General features: G+C 34.8%; 1 protein-coding gene across 2 annotated transcripts in view; it reads left to right on the forward strand.

Moving 5' to 3' along the window:
* Nucleotides 1-16270, forward strand: part of LOC149064899 (serine/threonine-protein phosphatase 2B catalytic subunit 3-like) — a 49751-nt gene that overhangs the window by 11768 nt on the left and 21713 nt on the right. For both annotated transcript variants that reach the window (XM_089255418.1, XM_089255420.1), the window contains exons 3-7: nt 1825-1949; nt 7759-7870; nt 8186-8331; nt 11371-11510; nt 12323-12400. In XM_089255418.1, coding sequence (XP_089111544.1) covers nt 1825-1949; nt 7759-7870; nt 8186-8331; nt 11371-11510; nt 12323-12400 — 601 coding nt within the window. The remainder of the gene's footprint in view (nt 1-1824; nt 1950-7758; nt 7871-8185; nt 8332-11370; nt 11511-12322; nt 12401-16270) is intronic.

A 16270-nucleotide genomic window follows, 5' to 3' on the forward strand; every position in this document is an offset into this window, starting at 1 on the left:
TCGACAGGAATGAGAAAAATACACACACATTCTGTAAACCTGTAGTTTTTAGCCCTTAACTCTATAATGCCCAGATCGCCCGAAGTCGGCCGAGTAGGTTAATGCCCATAACCGCCTCAAGTCGGCCCAGCTAGGGGGTATGGGTATGTTTTGGTGGGCTTTTGTCACCAACGGGGAAGAAGATAAAAGCTCTTGTCAGAGGCGGGAACGGAAAAGAGAACTGCAACGCCCTATCAATGAGATTTTAAAAGCTGATGTACTAGAATGTTCCTTGAGAATGGACTAAGGGTACTCAATGCATTTTTAAAGAGATAATACTGTGAGGAAAGAGGGTGTTTTCAGTATATATATATATATATAGACAAATTATCTCCCAAAAATCCATTGAAATGAAAGGGTGAACGTCAATGCAAAGGGTGGCATGAATAGAAACTCATGGAGATAGGGTGGGGAGAGGGAAAGTGGCCGAAATTTGGACGAGTCCACTTCGAACACAAAAAACTTGGTATTTTCACGACCCTCCCAGGTTTTCTATCTAGGCGTTAAAGAGTTAAACCAGAGTTCTTCAACCTTTCTTGAGTCGCGAGCACTACCTATACTTATCATCAAAGAGCACCCCTTGTAACAAGGGTGCTCAGTCTTGAGAAGAATGCAGGCCACTTCATTGATCTGAAAATGTGCCATGGGCCACTTAAGTACTCGACAGCCACTTGAGTGATATGTGAATGTGCTGTGGGTCATTTAAATGATCTGGAACTGTGCGGAGGGCCATCCAAGTGATCTGTGATGTGCCTTCTACCTTTTAAGTGATCTGTGTAAATATGCTGCAGGTTACCTTGAAGATCTGCAATTGTGTGGGCTGCTTGAGTAATCTGTAAATTTGCAGCCCACCTAAATGGTATTTAAATGTACCATGGGCCGCTTGTGGGATCTGAAACTCTGCCACAGGTCATTCAAGTCATCTGTAACTATGCTGTGGATCACAAGCGATCTGGAAATATACTGTGGGCCACTTAAGTGATATAGAACTGCATAGCATGTCACTTAAGTGATCTGTAAATGTGCTGCTTAGTTCATTTTCACAAAATTGAGGTTTGGGGCCACATTAGGCCCACGAGCCATAAGTAAAAAATGTATGACTTATGGCGATATATGCCTGAAATCTGCATAATCATAATTCTTGAATGCAATTTTTACAGGATATTTAATTGAAGAGTTGCTCAAGTGCTCGGGAGCACAAAATCTGGCATGAGCATTGAGCACTTTTGGTGCTCACAAACAACATATTGAAGATGGCTGCCTTAAACTGTAAATAGTCTGAAATATACCTCTCCATATTCTAAAGAATTTTTTACATCATCCAAAATCATCAGTAAACAATCAGTGTTGCAGACACAAAACTTATCTACAAATGGTTTGAACAATTTAACTGATAATGGTGGAGCAGTTCAATATATTTCTTGCTTTAGTGTCGTAACATATTGGAAAGTAAATTTCATTCCCCCCCCCCCCCCGATCCAGAGCTATCTTAAGAGCATCATGGGCCCCTGGGCCAAGTAATGTTTTTGAGTCCATACCTGAAAATTTTTAAAATTTAAACCAATTCTCATTTTTGAGAGGTTCCCCCGGGCCATGCTCAGATGGGCCCATGCGTTAAGACGGCAATGCCCCCCTCATCTCATCACATTGTTTTTCTCTCGATTGGTTTTCTTTCAATCAATAATACAAATGAAAGATCAGTGTCATATATTCCCATTCAGAAAGTAATTTGTTTAGTCTCTTTAAATTCAATACTTTCAGTGTTAATTTTCCCCCTTCTTTTAGTATGTGGAGATATCCATGGCCAATTTTTCGATTTAATGAAGCTCTTCGAAGTTGGTGGATCACCAGCATCTACAAAATATCTTTTTCTTGGTGATTATGTCGATAGAGGATACTTTAGTATTGAGGTTTGTATTCTACACATTTATTTCTAAATTTGTTTTTATATTTTGTGTACGTAAAAGTAATTTTGTGATATGATAGGGTTTGTTAAAATTTGCGTGACTGAATATCTGAAATTTTCTTTCGATATAGTGTAGGGTTCATTCACTTGAAAAAATAGAAAAGGACTTGTAATGATAATAATGATACCTCAGATTAAATGAATTTTTCAGTTAATGAAGATTTTTTCGGGATATTTCTACCTCTTGGCTAACAAATACAGATTTGTCTAATGAATGTTTCAGTTGTCATGAATGCACTTACTTACATAACAAAGCAGCGTGTCATGAACTAGATTTCCACAAAATCTTCATCAGAACCACTATATTTTTGACCCTGATTAATTTATGTCCACTTCAGAATCACAAGATACACCTCTATTTCTCTTCCGAAAGCTTTCAAAGAATTGTGGAAAAAAAAGATTAAGTAAAATGTAAAAAAATACATCGAAGACAAAAGTTTACATTGGATGTTTTCAGTTTGAGACTCTTAGTATCAAACTGAGCCATCTGGACAGTCTGGGGATCATTTTTCCATCTGCATTAGGGAGAGACAGAAATGAGCTGACTACATCACATAAGAGCAGGGATACACAACCTTTTCAGTCTGTGGGCCAGATATGTAGTATTTCTGACGTTCACAAGCCAAAAACTTGCAATACACTTATCAGGAAAGCAGACTAAGATAAAAAAAAATTTAAATCATCACAGGACTGAACTTTTTAAGTATATTGTATTTAACTTCAGAATATTCTGTAACTTAATTTTCTGTAACCAGTCAATTTTTCCCTGTTTTGTTGTAAAGCATGATTATTAGGTTCATAATGTGTAAAATTTTAACATAGTTTGATGTTTAATAGACTTTTTCTTACCACCTCCCTATTATCAGATATTTTTGCTTATCCCACGTTCTGCCTTCCTGTTTATGTTAAATAAGCGAGACTCTACTGTATGTATATAAATATAGACCATGACCTGTATTTTATGGAACATTTCCATAACTTTGGCCATCCCAACTTTTTTTTGCAAAATTTCTTTTTTCCCTTATTTTCAGTGGAATTTTAGAATTAGAATTAAGATTATTTTCAAACTTAGGAACTAAAAAAATTTTACCCGAGAACAGGAAAAAAACAAAAACATATAAACATTTTCCACAGATACACTGACAAGATAAAAACATGAAGACAAACAACGAATGAAAAAAAAAACAAAACACATTGGGGTTTTGTATGTTGTATCATTATTTACCATGAGCTCCAATATAAAAGCCTTAGGGTGTCTGAAAGTTGTTTGATCCTTGTGGGTGTGGAAGAATAGAAAAAGACAAATTATGTTATGATATTATGGCTAATACATTTTTAACACTAGAAGGGCAGGACTATATGATGTTGTACACCCAAAGCTGCTGTAAAAGGACCACAACAATCATTTTGACTGCTGCTTCTTTTCAGCATCATATATTTAAGCACATTAAATTTTTACAATAAAAAATAAGCATTAGCCCACATGGCTAATTTGTTGATTTTGAAGAAATTTGCATTTCCTTAGGCATACAAGGTGTCCATAGAATGACTTTCCAATTCTAAATATGAAAAATTAGAGGGCAACTATGGACAAGATTTACCATGAAAAAAAGATAAACGTTGCATTTACATCACATCATACATTGTTTCATTTTGATAGTGTACACATTTTTATATGTATATTGCTGTCTTTTTTAGTCACTTTATTTAGTTCATGCACCCTATAGATAATATGTACAACAGTACATGATGCCACTGCAAATTTATTTTTATCAAGGAAAAAAACTATGGCACTATTAAAATTTCATATTATAAATTAACTTATGAAGAATATGCAATTAAAAAAAATACATTGTTTTTCGTCATTATCTGATTCAGAGCAGTTACTTCCAGAATCACTTTCTCTTTTGGGTAGATATAGTAGAAAACCATGATTTTTGTTGGCAGTCAAAAACGAGCTTGTGAGGTGAAGAATCAGAAAAAATACTTTGATAAAGAGAGGCTGTTGCTCAATAAGATATAGGGTTTTGATTGTGAATGCATACTGTCCCTGTCAAGACTCTTTAGATTTAACTTGATGCAATGGGTAGCATTATTTTAATTTTTCTTATTGATATATTACTCCTGAGTGTATGTTGTGCTGTGTGTACCATCAGGGAATAAACCTAAAAGCAAAAGTATACATCAATCACCCCACCACATGGAGAAAGCATATATAATTTACATATAGCAGTCAAAATGACTGCGCTTGGCCATTTTAGGTAATTATGTGGATGTCTCTGGAACAAAACCTTCAATGTCTTTAAATTAAATTTTTGTAGACAGATAAGTGCAGAAATAATGAAAAGTCACCAAAAATATAGTAATACAAATACTGCCAAGATTATAGCATTTTCAAAATCAAAAACTATCAAGTGTTAAGACTGTAGTTAATTATGATAATCTCACATATTTGTTACATACATTTTTTTATGGAAGATTATTTGAAAAACATTTTTATCCATTGCAGCTTGCAATAGCTTTCTACTTTCAACCCATTAGCAGTTTTTTAGCAATTTCAACAATAGCTGGTGACTACTTGCCTTTACCAATTTTTTGAATTCTTAAAAACGAAATATTTTCAGCCTAGGTATTTCTAGTGTTGTGTGTATTGATATTTTTCTATCATTACACCTTTCATGGGCCGGATAGGTAGACCTTGGCAAGCTGCATTTGGCCCACGGGCCAGAGGTTGTGCTCCTCCAGCAAAAGAGGATACTTACAAACCCAACTGGATTGTGTGCATAGTGCAAAATAAAAACATCTTCATATCCTTCTAGTATTCCTGCGAATTCTCTTTCATCCGATTGTGAATTTATCTTAACCCAGAGATGCCATTAACACATTATACCTTTCCAATTCCCCCGAATTTCAGAAAAGGATGCATACAAATTTGGTTCACACGTCCTCTTTCCTAGTTCCAAGAAGAAAAAAAAGTAGAGAAAAACCTCCCTACCTTTTCCTTCTATCATGATCGCGCGACCTTCAAAAAGTGGTTTTACTACTTTGCATACTCTTGTATTTTTGTACTTTGTATGCTCTAGTGGTTTATTACTTTGTATACTGTTGAAGGGCCATGTACAGAATTTTCAAATTTCTGAGTTTTATTCCCCTGCAGATTTTCTCCCCTCTGGTTACATACCGGAAATTACTATACTTTCGCTGCTATCTGCCGGCATTCAAAGATAGCATCTATACGGTGTAAATTTGTGTTGTTCTTACAATATTGCAAATATATATATTTTTTTAAATCTTAAACGATTTGGAATGCTTGTTCAAATTGCAAAACATTTTCAGAGAGATCGTTCAGAAAAAAATAAATCTGCAAAAAACTCTACCTTGAATACCTATAGTTTTGTCATTGAGCTGCTATGTGGTGGTGGTGACCATTTCGCATCACGAAAATTACGGGTGTATGCTCAGAATCGGCTTTTGGAAGGGCACAAGGATTTCTTCCACAGAAATTGTGGGTCTCTAGCACTCAAAAATAATTTTAAATTAACATATGAATGCTTTTTTTTTTCCAATATTTTAATTTTCTACAAAAATATTTTTAACCTTTGATCTTCTCGGGAGAGCATGGGCCCCCATATCCACCCACTCCCTAGATTTTGCCTTTGGGGAAAATTCAGGTTTGGAACCCGTGATTGTGCAGTGGTAAGTGGCTAAAAATGATTTTCTAAGGTTTTCTAATTTTGAGTTGGCTATTCCTTTGAAAAAAAAAAAAGCTCTGGTTGCCACGATGATCACACAGACCTACAACACAAATATAAGTATGTATACATTAAATTTCAAATCCACACATTACCAATTTGGAGGGTAGATGCAAGGCTACAACTAGGGTGCAGGGGAAGAGCAGGTAGGTCTAGTGCTCTGGACTAGATGGGGTTGCCAAATTGCTTCTACATTGTATGGGATGCCAAAATGCCTGCTCGAACCATTTGAGAAAGTATCTAAATGCTGCCCTATACAGATGGCACCACCTTCTTAACATAAAACATGCCAAATGCTGGGTACATACACAAGCACACTTAAGTTTCACCAACACACAAATCTGACATAGTTCCCATATTCACATGTGAAAATATGTGGCAGTTGAATGGTGAAAGATCAGAGCGTTGGACCATCAGGGAGGAAAAATTAAATCATTCTACCAGGAAATCGCTTCGCAAGGATTTATATGAATAGGAAACAGAAAATAAGTGTCTGAGAGAGAGGATCTCATTTGCCTTTTAAATTTAATCACAAGAATTATTGGAAGAGTCAAGATTCTTTTAATGAAATGGAAAATCAATCAGAACGGAATTTATAGATTGATTTATTAGTAAATATATATGTGTGTGTGCCGCTAACTTTTAATTATAGTGGATCCTGCTTATAACATTTTTCAAACTGTCATAAAAAATGTAAGCAGGAAAACACTTTAAACAGAAAATCTTAATGAGAATTACTTAGAGTTGGGACTATGAAAATAAGTCCTACTAAAACATTCTCTCTGAATGGGAATGCTATAAGCGGGATCATCAATATATTTGTTTTAGATTTATTACAATTGTTAAATTCCATATGTTAAATTCTCAGTGTTTATGGGCATCTTTTTCTCAGCCACCTCGTTGGGCATTTTGCCTGTTGTGGCGTTGTATTTGTATAATGGGCTTCTTTGCAAGCTTTCCCTACTAGAGTAGACAAAGTAAATGAACCTTTGGATAAAACATGTTTTTAGAAATGAATTATTCATTTGATTTACAAGAAATATCTCCTCCTACCTAGAACATAGCCCTCCGCTCTGTCTCAACAAAGAGATATAAGCATATTATCAAACACCTGGGGCATGCTGGAAAAAATTCATAGAGATACAAGTGAATTGAATTAGGAGGGAACCATAATTGTTTTTGAGAGGGACCCACTTTCACTCAAAAAAAGACCCAGATTTTTCAAATAACCTGGACCCAGGTAAATTAGAGTACAACAACATCTCTGTTAGCCTTTGATCGGTTTTTATCTTTTTTTTACAGTGCTTCGTAGTGTTTTATAAAAATTTTGAATTTTTGGTCACACCTGGTAAGAATTAAACAATTTTTTATAAAAACCTATCAGAAATCATGTATCGGCTAACAAATTAACAAATGTGGTTCCGCAACAAATTGCCTTCATTAGACAAGGTATGACTACAATTGTAATCTTTTAACGTTTTCCCAAGAGTTCCAAGAGATTCTTTTTTTCAAAAAAATCCATCTGTAATCTCTCCAGAAAAAGTGTTACTGTTGGTACACATCTATGCCATAACCGAGATTCAAGTCCAGACCTTCCATAGCCAAAGTCTGCATGCTAATCAAAAGCTGCAGCTATTTTTAAATAAAACCTTCCATTACAAAAGAGGTGGAGTGGAATTTTTTTTTTTTCAAGGTTGCAAGTTAACCTAATCTTAAGATTCATGATCTGATCTAGTTTTAGTGCTTTTTGTGCATTTCATCATTCATGTTTCCTCTGTAATCACAAGATCTTCTCCCCAAGAAAAAGAATGGTTTCAGATGATCTGGAGAACCCAAACTTGAATAAATTTTCAAAATTATATGTTATTACACATCTGTAGAATAAACTCTTTTATTTTATACATTTATGTATGCATATTCAAAATATCCGGCATTTAAATTTAGAGCAAAAAAAATATTTTTATATGTTTAATGTAGTGATTTTTTCCTTTTTTATTTCAGTGCGTCCTCTATCTTTGGTCTCTAAAGATCTGCTATCCTAATACTCTATTTCTATTGCGGGGAAACCATGAATGTAGGCATCTAACAGAATATTTCACCTTCAAAACAGAATGTAAGTATAATATCTTTATTAAAATTAACTTTTCTAATGTTTTTCTATCAGAATATTTTTCAGTATTTCACTGCATCCCTGACTAATCTCTGGAGCACTGGAAGTCACTGCCCTAATAAAGTAAACAGTAAAAATAATCGGATATTTTAGTTTTCTCTGATCAGTTGCACAAGAGGATATCTCCAACGATTTATTTCTTAAAGGCATCTATCAATGATTAGGAAAAGAAAGAGCATTGTAGAAGTTAATTTGTACTGATATTAGCTCGATCTTTTCAATCCAAAGTTTTCAAATATTTTTTTCTTATTTCTTCAGGCAAAATCAAATACTCTGAACGAGTCTATGATGCATGTATGGAAGCATTTGATTGCTTACCTTTAGCGGCTCTGATGAATCAGCAATTCCTCTGTGTTCACGGTGGTCTGTCTCCAGAAATACATAGTTTAGATGATATTAAAAAGGTGATATATTCTTGATTGAATATTGTTATGTATTTACACATAGCTGTTAATTCATTATCATAATTGGTTGTGACAAATCATTGTATGTCTACAGCCACCACCATATATGTCATCTATTTATTATTTTACGTATATACCCAAAGCATAATATGCTGAAATCGCTGGTATGCATCACAGAACAATCAGTACTACTGCAGAACAATCTGGAGGAATTTCAAGAAAAGTATAGAAACCACTATTATAGGAATTTTGCTACGGAACATTTCCAGTCTGTTGAGAGTGAGAGCTCATTGGAGAACAATGTAAAACATTCTTTAGAGCGTTTATGCTTATGAAATTCAAAATATATATTTATATCAATGAAATAAAAAATTGAACTCTTCAAGTGTGCAAGCACAGTAGATCCACTCCTCCTAAGATGAGCACAAAAATTTATTTCTGTGTTCTAAAATAGATCAGCACTTCAACTTCATTTCAGGAAAGGTAATTAGCACCAATGCAATGTGTGTGTGAATATAAGGTATCCACAGAAACCTGCTTGGGCAAAAGGCAATAAAATGCACTAAAGAGACCATTACTTAACTGTACATGCACACATTCCACTGGAATTTCTAATAATCTGTACATGTGGAAATGTGTTATGCAAGTGTTTGTTTATGCATGACATGCCTAGGGTGACCAGATTTAAAAACTGAGAAAGGAGGATGCCCACGCATGCACCCTTAGTGACATCACTTTTCCCAATTTTTACAACAGATTCCACTTTTCTGACCAATAAAACCAGCCACAACTATAATTTTTCCCAACTCTAACTCGGAATCGGAAAAAAAAATTCTGGGAATTTTGATGGCCATTGGGTCAATTAGAAAAATACTTCTGTCTATGAAGAGATGTTTCAAAGTGCAAAAGCAAATTTCCTAAGAAAGATAATAAATAATGCCTGAAACCTGCAAAGGGGACAAAAGTGTGAATTTTCCGAAACATTGGGAGAATGCTTGAAATGACATCAAAAAGAATGTCTGGTAACCCATTCCAATGCATGGCTGTAAGTTGTTTGTTTTCAGAGTCATGAATGTTTCATGTTCTTGCTGGTGCTACCATCTGTCTGAAACACTAGAAAATATCTATACAAATACAAGGCCACAGGTAAAATGCCCAACAGGTGGTTGAGGAAAAAGATGCCCATGACAAATATGGATGTCATATGTTTCTAAAATACAGCAATCTAATTAAAAATGCAATTATAAAAACTATATATACACATGGAAAAATATAATACAATGCTGTATAAAAAGATATTTATTGTTTTATCTAAGAATGGATAGCTTCTCAATTTACTTCAGCATGTTTATCATACCATTTATTAACAACCCTATTGGAGTAGAATTCCCTGCGACACCATAACCTAGAATTGTCCCTTACCAATCGATACTAGTGTCTCCTTGTCGAAGCAGTCGATTGACGATGTATTAATATTTCGTGGCTCATCCTATCCATGTTGTTGAAAATTTTGAACAAGTTGATCATATTCCCCTGACACCTGCATTCTTCCAATGTAAACATATTAAAAAAATGCAGTCTATCTTTATAACTGAAGCTCCATGTGCTGACATGGGTAGCTCTTATCTGCACCCCTTCAACCAAATCTATGTCCCTCTGTAGGTAGTCTCTAAACCTTACAACATACTCCAGTCCAGGACGAACAAAGCCTCGAAAAAATAGAAGGGCTTTAAGAGAATATGAAGAGATCTTTTTTTTTTGAGAATGGAACCAAGCATTCTATTCCCTTTTTTGACCACTGCTGAACAATGGTTAGAAGACATAAGCTGTTCGTCAATGAGAATTCTCAAATCTGTGATCCTAGTTGCATCCGTGATAGTGACACCATTCTACTCATAAGGGTAGCATGGGTTGTTTGAACTGATATGAGCGATCATGCACTTCTCAACATTAAATGCCATGCTGCAATCCTGTTTAAGTTGGTCTGGAGCAATGTCATTGTAAGAGTTTTAAAGTATGGTAAAGTTTGATTTTTTTCAAATCATTAATAGATAATATAAGTAGTTCAAGTACAGTGAAATCCTGATGCAATAATACAGACCAAGAAAAACATTGTAGAGCAGTAGTTCTCAAAGTATGTATCATGCAGGGGTCTCACAAGGAGTTGGCATATTGAGTATGCCCATTCAGAGCTTTGAAATAATTCTTTTATAGACTGTCCTAGGGAAATGCAAATAAAGGATGACAAGTCCAAGGGAGGCCTCGTGTTTGCAGGTGGAAAAAGATTAAGAACCACTGTCGTCGTTGAGGCATTATCCTTAAATCGAGATGCAGCATTATCACATCACAAAATTTATGCTAATAATTACACCTATTCTAAATCAGTATCATTAGTACCACAGGCAAATTTACTTATTTTTTTGCTGCACATCATCATAATCAATAAAATTCTCAAATGTTTTAGCCCCATAAAGGAGTTATCACATTTTACTTCTATGTACTACACAGAAAGTTGCGACACCAAAAGCTGTGTCAACACTTAAGGATTAGTGTTGCAAGATATTTCAATTTTATTAGATGCCCTCGAAAGAAAAAAAAACAGGTGGCAAGTTTAAAAATATATTGAAGGTGGTTGGTTCAGCAAGTCATAAAAAATATTGTAGGGGTTTCAAAATCTCTCTAAAAATATTGTAGGGGTTTCAAAATCTCTCTAAAAATATTGTTATTTAGGAATTTATCGTTGTAAATTATGTTGTATCCTGTATCGAGAGGAGTATAAGATTTGATTATAATTAATTTCAAACAAGATTTGAAGAAATATATTTAGTTTAGAAGGATTTATTGTGATGTTGTGTATTGTTGTAGCAAGGTTTCACTGTATCAATATTTGTAAAGCATTAATAACCTATTATTAAAACTTGTTTCACTTTTTCTTAAATCTCGATAGAATTTAGTCATTGTTGACACTTAAAATCTATTTTTGTGATTGGTAGCGTGTTCAATAAAATGTTTCTGTCAACTACATTATATCCTTTGTAGCTTGACAGATTCAAGGAACCACCAGCGTTTGGTCCTATGTGTGATCTGCTGTGGTCTGATCCGTTAGAAGACTTCGGTAGTGAAAAAAATTCGGAACATTTCAGTCATAATAGTGTAAGAGGGTGCTCATACTTCTATAGGTGAGGAGAATTTTTATACATTATTTTGAGGGTCATCAGTACTACTTTATTTTCTAATGTCAAGTTGTGTGAATTTTCTTGTATATTTCCTGGGTTTTTTTTGTTTTCAATGTTTGAGATTTTGCTTTATAATGCACTTCTAGTCTATTACAAGATACGATTCTTGCAATATGCAGTCAAACTGTTATTCAATGTCCCTATTTATTTCTCAAAATTCTGGTGCTGTAGGCTATCTAGTTTGGGTTCAAGTGTGATCCAATATAATAGCATTCTAAGTATAGTAATACTGTTGACCCACAATATGCGGTCGATCCACATTTATGCTGTCTTATCTCGTAAAGGATTTTTTCAGTTCCATACATTTTTAACGAAGCTTAGAGGCTTTTGACCTCATGTTCTTAGAAATTTTTCTCTGGGAGAGAGAGTCACATAGAAAAATACAAGTATATAAATAGGCTTAGTAAAGGAAATCTTCAAATTTACCTCCTGTCTCCCCCTTAAGAAGGGAGAGGTTTATTACCACTGGGAAAAGTTTACCCCCCCCCCCCTCCCACTTCTGTCTTTTTTGACTTACATCGCCAGTCTTGCAATTAATTGCTGTCTTAAGTCTTTGCATTACTGTATGTGAGATACAGCACTCACTGAAATTTTCTGGCAGTATATTGGAGTTTGTGTGTTCGATAAGAATCTGATACAAGAATATTAATAACTTGAGGCCTCTGAAAGTGTCCCCAAACTGAAACTCTAAACACAAAACTTAGCAATAATATTTGTTCCATTTTAAGTACTTAATACTCTGCATCATATTTCAGTTATGCTGCATGTTGTGAATTTCTACAGCAAAATAACTTGCTTTCAATCATCAGAGCACACGAAGCACAAGATGCCGGGTGAGTAATTTCTCATTTCTTTTTTTTATTATAACTTGCAGGAATGAATGTGATGTACAGTAAAACCTTCCAACAATGGCCACTGTGTCCATTATTGGGAGGTTCTTAAGAGGCTCAATATTTCTAAGGAAATTTTTTTCTAGTTTCATGTAAAATTACAACAATGAATACTATACTTAATTGAAATAAGCTGTTTTGAAGCACAGGATGTTTATTTTCTGTTAAAGACACTAGCAATTGCTTTTGAAATCCCAGGGCAGCACACTGCACTTTAGAAACTACTGATGGAGCATGGATGGCTGTAGGGCTGTGCAAGAACCCATGAGGCCCCCCACTGTAGGAGGGGAGCCGAATCAGTAGCAAAAAGGAAAAATATTTCCATGTAAATTCAGACAAAAAGGTTTTCCACTGAAATTTGTGTCAGGTAGAATGATTCAAATCAAAACTAATTTTGATGCATTTCGTCTGGCTGGAAGTTTTTTTTGTTTATTTTTAATGATGTGCCTTATTTCATTATCAAAAGAGGAATTCCTGTAGGTTTTGGACAGGTCTAGGTCAATTCGTCGCATTCAATTTGTCGCAGCGTCAATTCGTCGTGCTACGAACTCGTCGCGGTGCAAACTTGTCGCAGACTCATTACAATTTGTCGCAGGCTCATTTCATCGCGGTACAAATTTTTCGCAGACTCATTTCATCGCGACAAATTTGAATTGCTTTAAAATTTATATGTTTGTTGTGATCTTATAAATAGGGTAGTTGCTTTAGGCGTAAAAAATTGAACTAATTTTTTTTCTCATTTATTGGAAATGTTCCCCCTTCCCATCAGTTTTAATTTTTAACAAATGAAGGAAAGTAGTCATTGAAGTCATTAAATTTTTAAAATTTAATTTTTACCATATAAGCTGCATTTCTGTCGGGATTTCCATTTCTCGCAGCGAGGGATGTTGAAGAGCTCACCCAAATAAAAAATTGAGATCAAATAAATTTTTAAATTTTAATTTCCATCTTATAAGCCGCATTTAACACTTTTTGTCTGGATTTGAGTCCCTGTGTACGGGTTTGAGTCCCTTATAAACAGAATGAATGGCGATTTTCAGTCCCCCCCTGCCCCACCTCCTCAATGTTTCCTTCATGTCGGCACCTTTGACTGACCAAGGATGCCGGAAGTGTTTCGAACTTGTGGGTTCTTGTCTTGAAGTAGAAAATTTTGATTTCTGAATCATTTCTCTGGGTGCTCATACCCATTCCATAAAGTACCCTGGGCACCAACAGCATCTCTGTCTCTGACACCACTGCAAATGTCAATCGATTTTGATTTTTTTTTCAACTCTAAATTAACAACTCTCAAGTGAAAAGAATGAAATCAGACTTTTAATTAGCCCATTGTATGTAACTTCATGTACATGACACTCGAAATTAAGATTACAATATCAATTACATTTAAAAATTTAACTGCATATAAAAGTTTAATTATATTTGAAAATTCGGTTATAAAAATTTGAAATATTAAATAATTGATTTTTGCTGTGATAAAATTTCAATATCGTGGAAAAATTTCGGTTTGTATGATATTCCCCAAATTAGAGTGAGCCTATCTTTAACGGTAAATTTCTATCTGGCCCATGGGCTCGAGAGTCTTCCCCCCCCCCCTTTCGAGAGTCACCAACATTTACCATTACAGTATCTCCATAAGAACCTGAAATATTTAATTAATAACTCAATTAAATTAATATTATTTTCACCGTATAAGCCGCGCTTCCCGCTTTTGTTGGGATTTCTATTTTTCACAGCGAAGGGAGTTGGGCGCAGATCAAGGATGGAAATGTACAGTGCTTATGAATGACGATTCGGTGAAGTTTTCATAATGCCCACAGAATGATCACCGACAAAGGCAATGTAATCACCAATAAGAAAGATTACTATGGGTCAGTCGCATAGATATAATATAACCATTAATCTTATGTTTATAATCAGTCGCATATCTTTGGCTGGCTTGTTTGAATATTTTCACATAGTTTTCATTAGTGTCTAAGCTTTTGGTACAAGATTGGTGTGCTTGGTCTACGGCTCCAGTCAACGATTAGTAAAAATTTCTTCTTACAATACAAGTGAATTAACATTAACAGACAATGTAAGCTTATGTTCAGAGGTATATTTCCTAGGTGGGGAGGGGGTATGCGGGCTTTATCGCAAGATGACAAGTTCAAGTGAAAGGGCGTGACCAAAATTAAGTAATTGGTGATCAAGAACATGAATTAGAAAGGAAGAAGGAAGGCAAGGTTTGAAGATCCCACAGGTGGGAAAACTATAAATCCGCCTCTGATTATAGCCTACATTTATTAGGATAATTTTAATTTTAAAAACAATTCGTATCGTACATATAAACACTCCACAATATCTAAACCTTCATTTGTTTTCAGTGCTTTGAGTATCATTTTATGTAAACACTTATATAACCTGAATATCGCAGTAAAAACCCCATGTTGATTTATAGAATAATAACTGATGGTATTTTGAACTACCATAATTTTTTTCTTGTGTTTTAAAGATACGTAGAAGATTTAAATTTATTGCAATTTAAATTGAATTCAAACAATTTAATTTTAAAAAGTACTACATTATTTTTTGTCATCCGTATAACCTGTATCTCTCTTTAAGATACAACAAAAAACTCAAAGAAAATTAATAATAAAATAATTAGCTAATTCATTGAATTGCATTAAAAGTTTTTCTAATTTCGGAACATGAATTATGGGGGAAAAACTTTTAAACACACACGAAAACTAACATGTCATTTCCACGTTCAGTTTTGCAATATTCTATGTTTATGCCAACAGAAATATGTAGACCAAGCACACCAACCTTGTACCAAAAGCTTAGACGCTAATGAAAACTATGTGAAAATATTCAAACAAGCCAGCCAAAGATATGCGACTGATTATAAACATAAGATTAATGGTTATATTGTATCTATGCGACTGACCCATAGGCATCTTTCTTATTGGTGATTATAAATACAAATACAAATACAAATACAACGCCACAACAGGCAAAATGCCCAACGAGGCGGCTGATAAAAAGATGCCCATAAAAATATGGTTGTCATATGTTTCAAAAATACAGCAACCCAATTAAAAATGCAATTAACACAAATTACAAACAATATATACACATGATAAAATATTATACAATGCCCATAAAGAATACTTATGGTTGTCTTATTCTAAGAATGGATAGCTTCTCGATTTACCCCAACATGTTTATCGTATTTCTTTTTAAACGTGTCAATTGTGTTACAATTTACTACCTCCGGGGGTAAGCTATTCCATTTATTAACAACCCTATTGGAGAAAAATTCCCTGCGACACCATAACCTTGCATTGTCCCTCACCAATCGATACTGGTGTCCCCTTGTAAAAGCAGTCTATTGGCGGTGTACTAAAAGTTCATGGTCCATCCTATCCATCCCATTGAAAATTTTGAACACTTCGATCATATCTCCTCGACACCTGCGTTCATCCAATGTAAACATATTCAAAAAATGAAGTCTTTCTTCATAACTCAAGCCCTGTGTGCCAATAAGGACACGCGTAGCTCTTCTCTGCACCCCTTCAACCAAGTCTATGTCCCTCTGTAGGTATGGTCTCCAAAACCTTACAGCATACTCCAGTCCAGGACGAACTAAGCCTCGAAAAAGCGGAAGAATGACTTTAGGAGAACGCAAGAGACCTTTTTGAAAATGAGACCAAGCATTCTATTCGATTTTTTGACAACCGCTGAACAGTGTTCAGAAAACTTAAGTCGCTCGTCAATGAGAATTCCCAAATCGGTGACTCTAGTTGCATCCGGGATAGTGACACCATTCAACTC

The sequence above is a fragment of the Pholcus phalangioides genome, unplaced genomic scaffold (assembly GCF_987345545.1).
Source record: "Pholcus phalangioides strain wild (caught in Gottingen) unplaced genomic scaffold, Ppha-v1.0 ptg000042l_1, whole genome shotgun sequence".
Lineage (NCBI taxonomy): Eukaryota > Metazoa > Arthropoda > Arachnida > Araneae > Pholcidae > Pholcus > Pholcus phalangioides.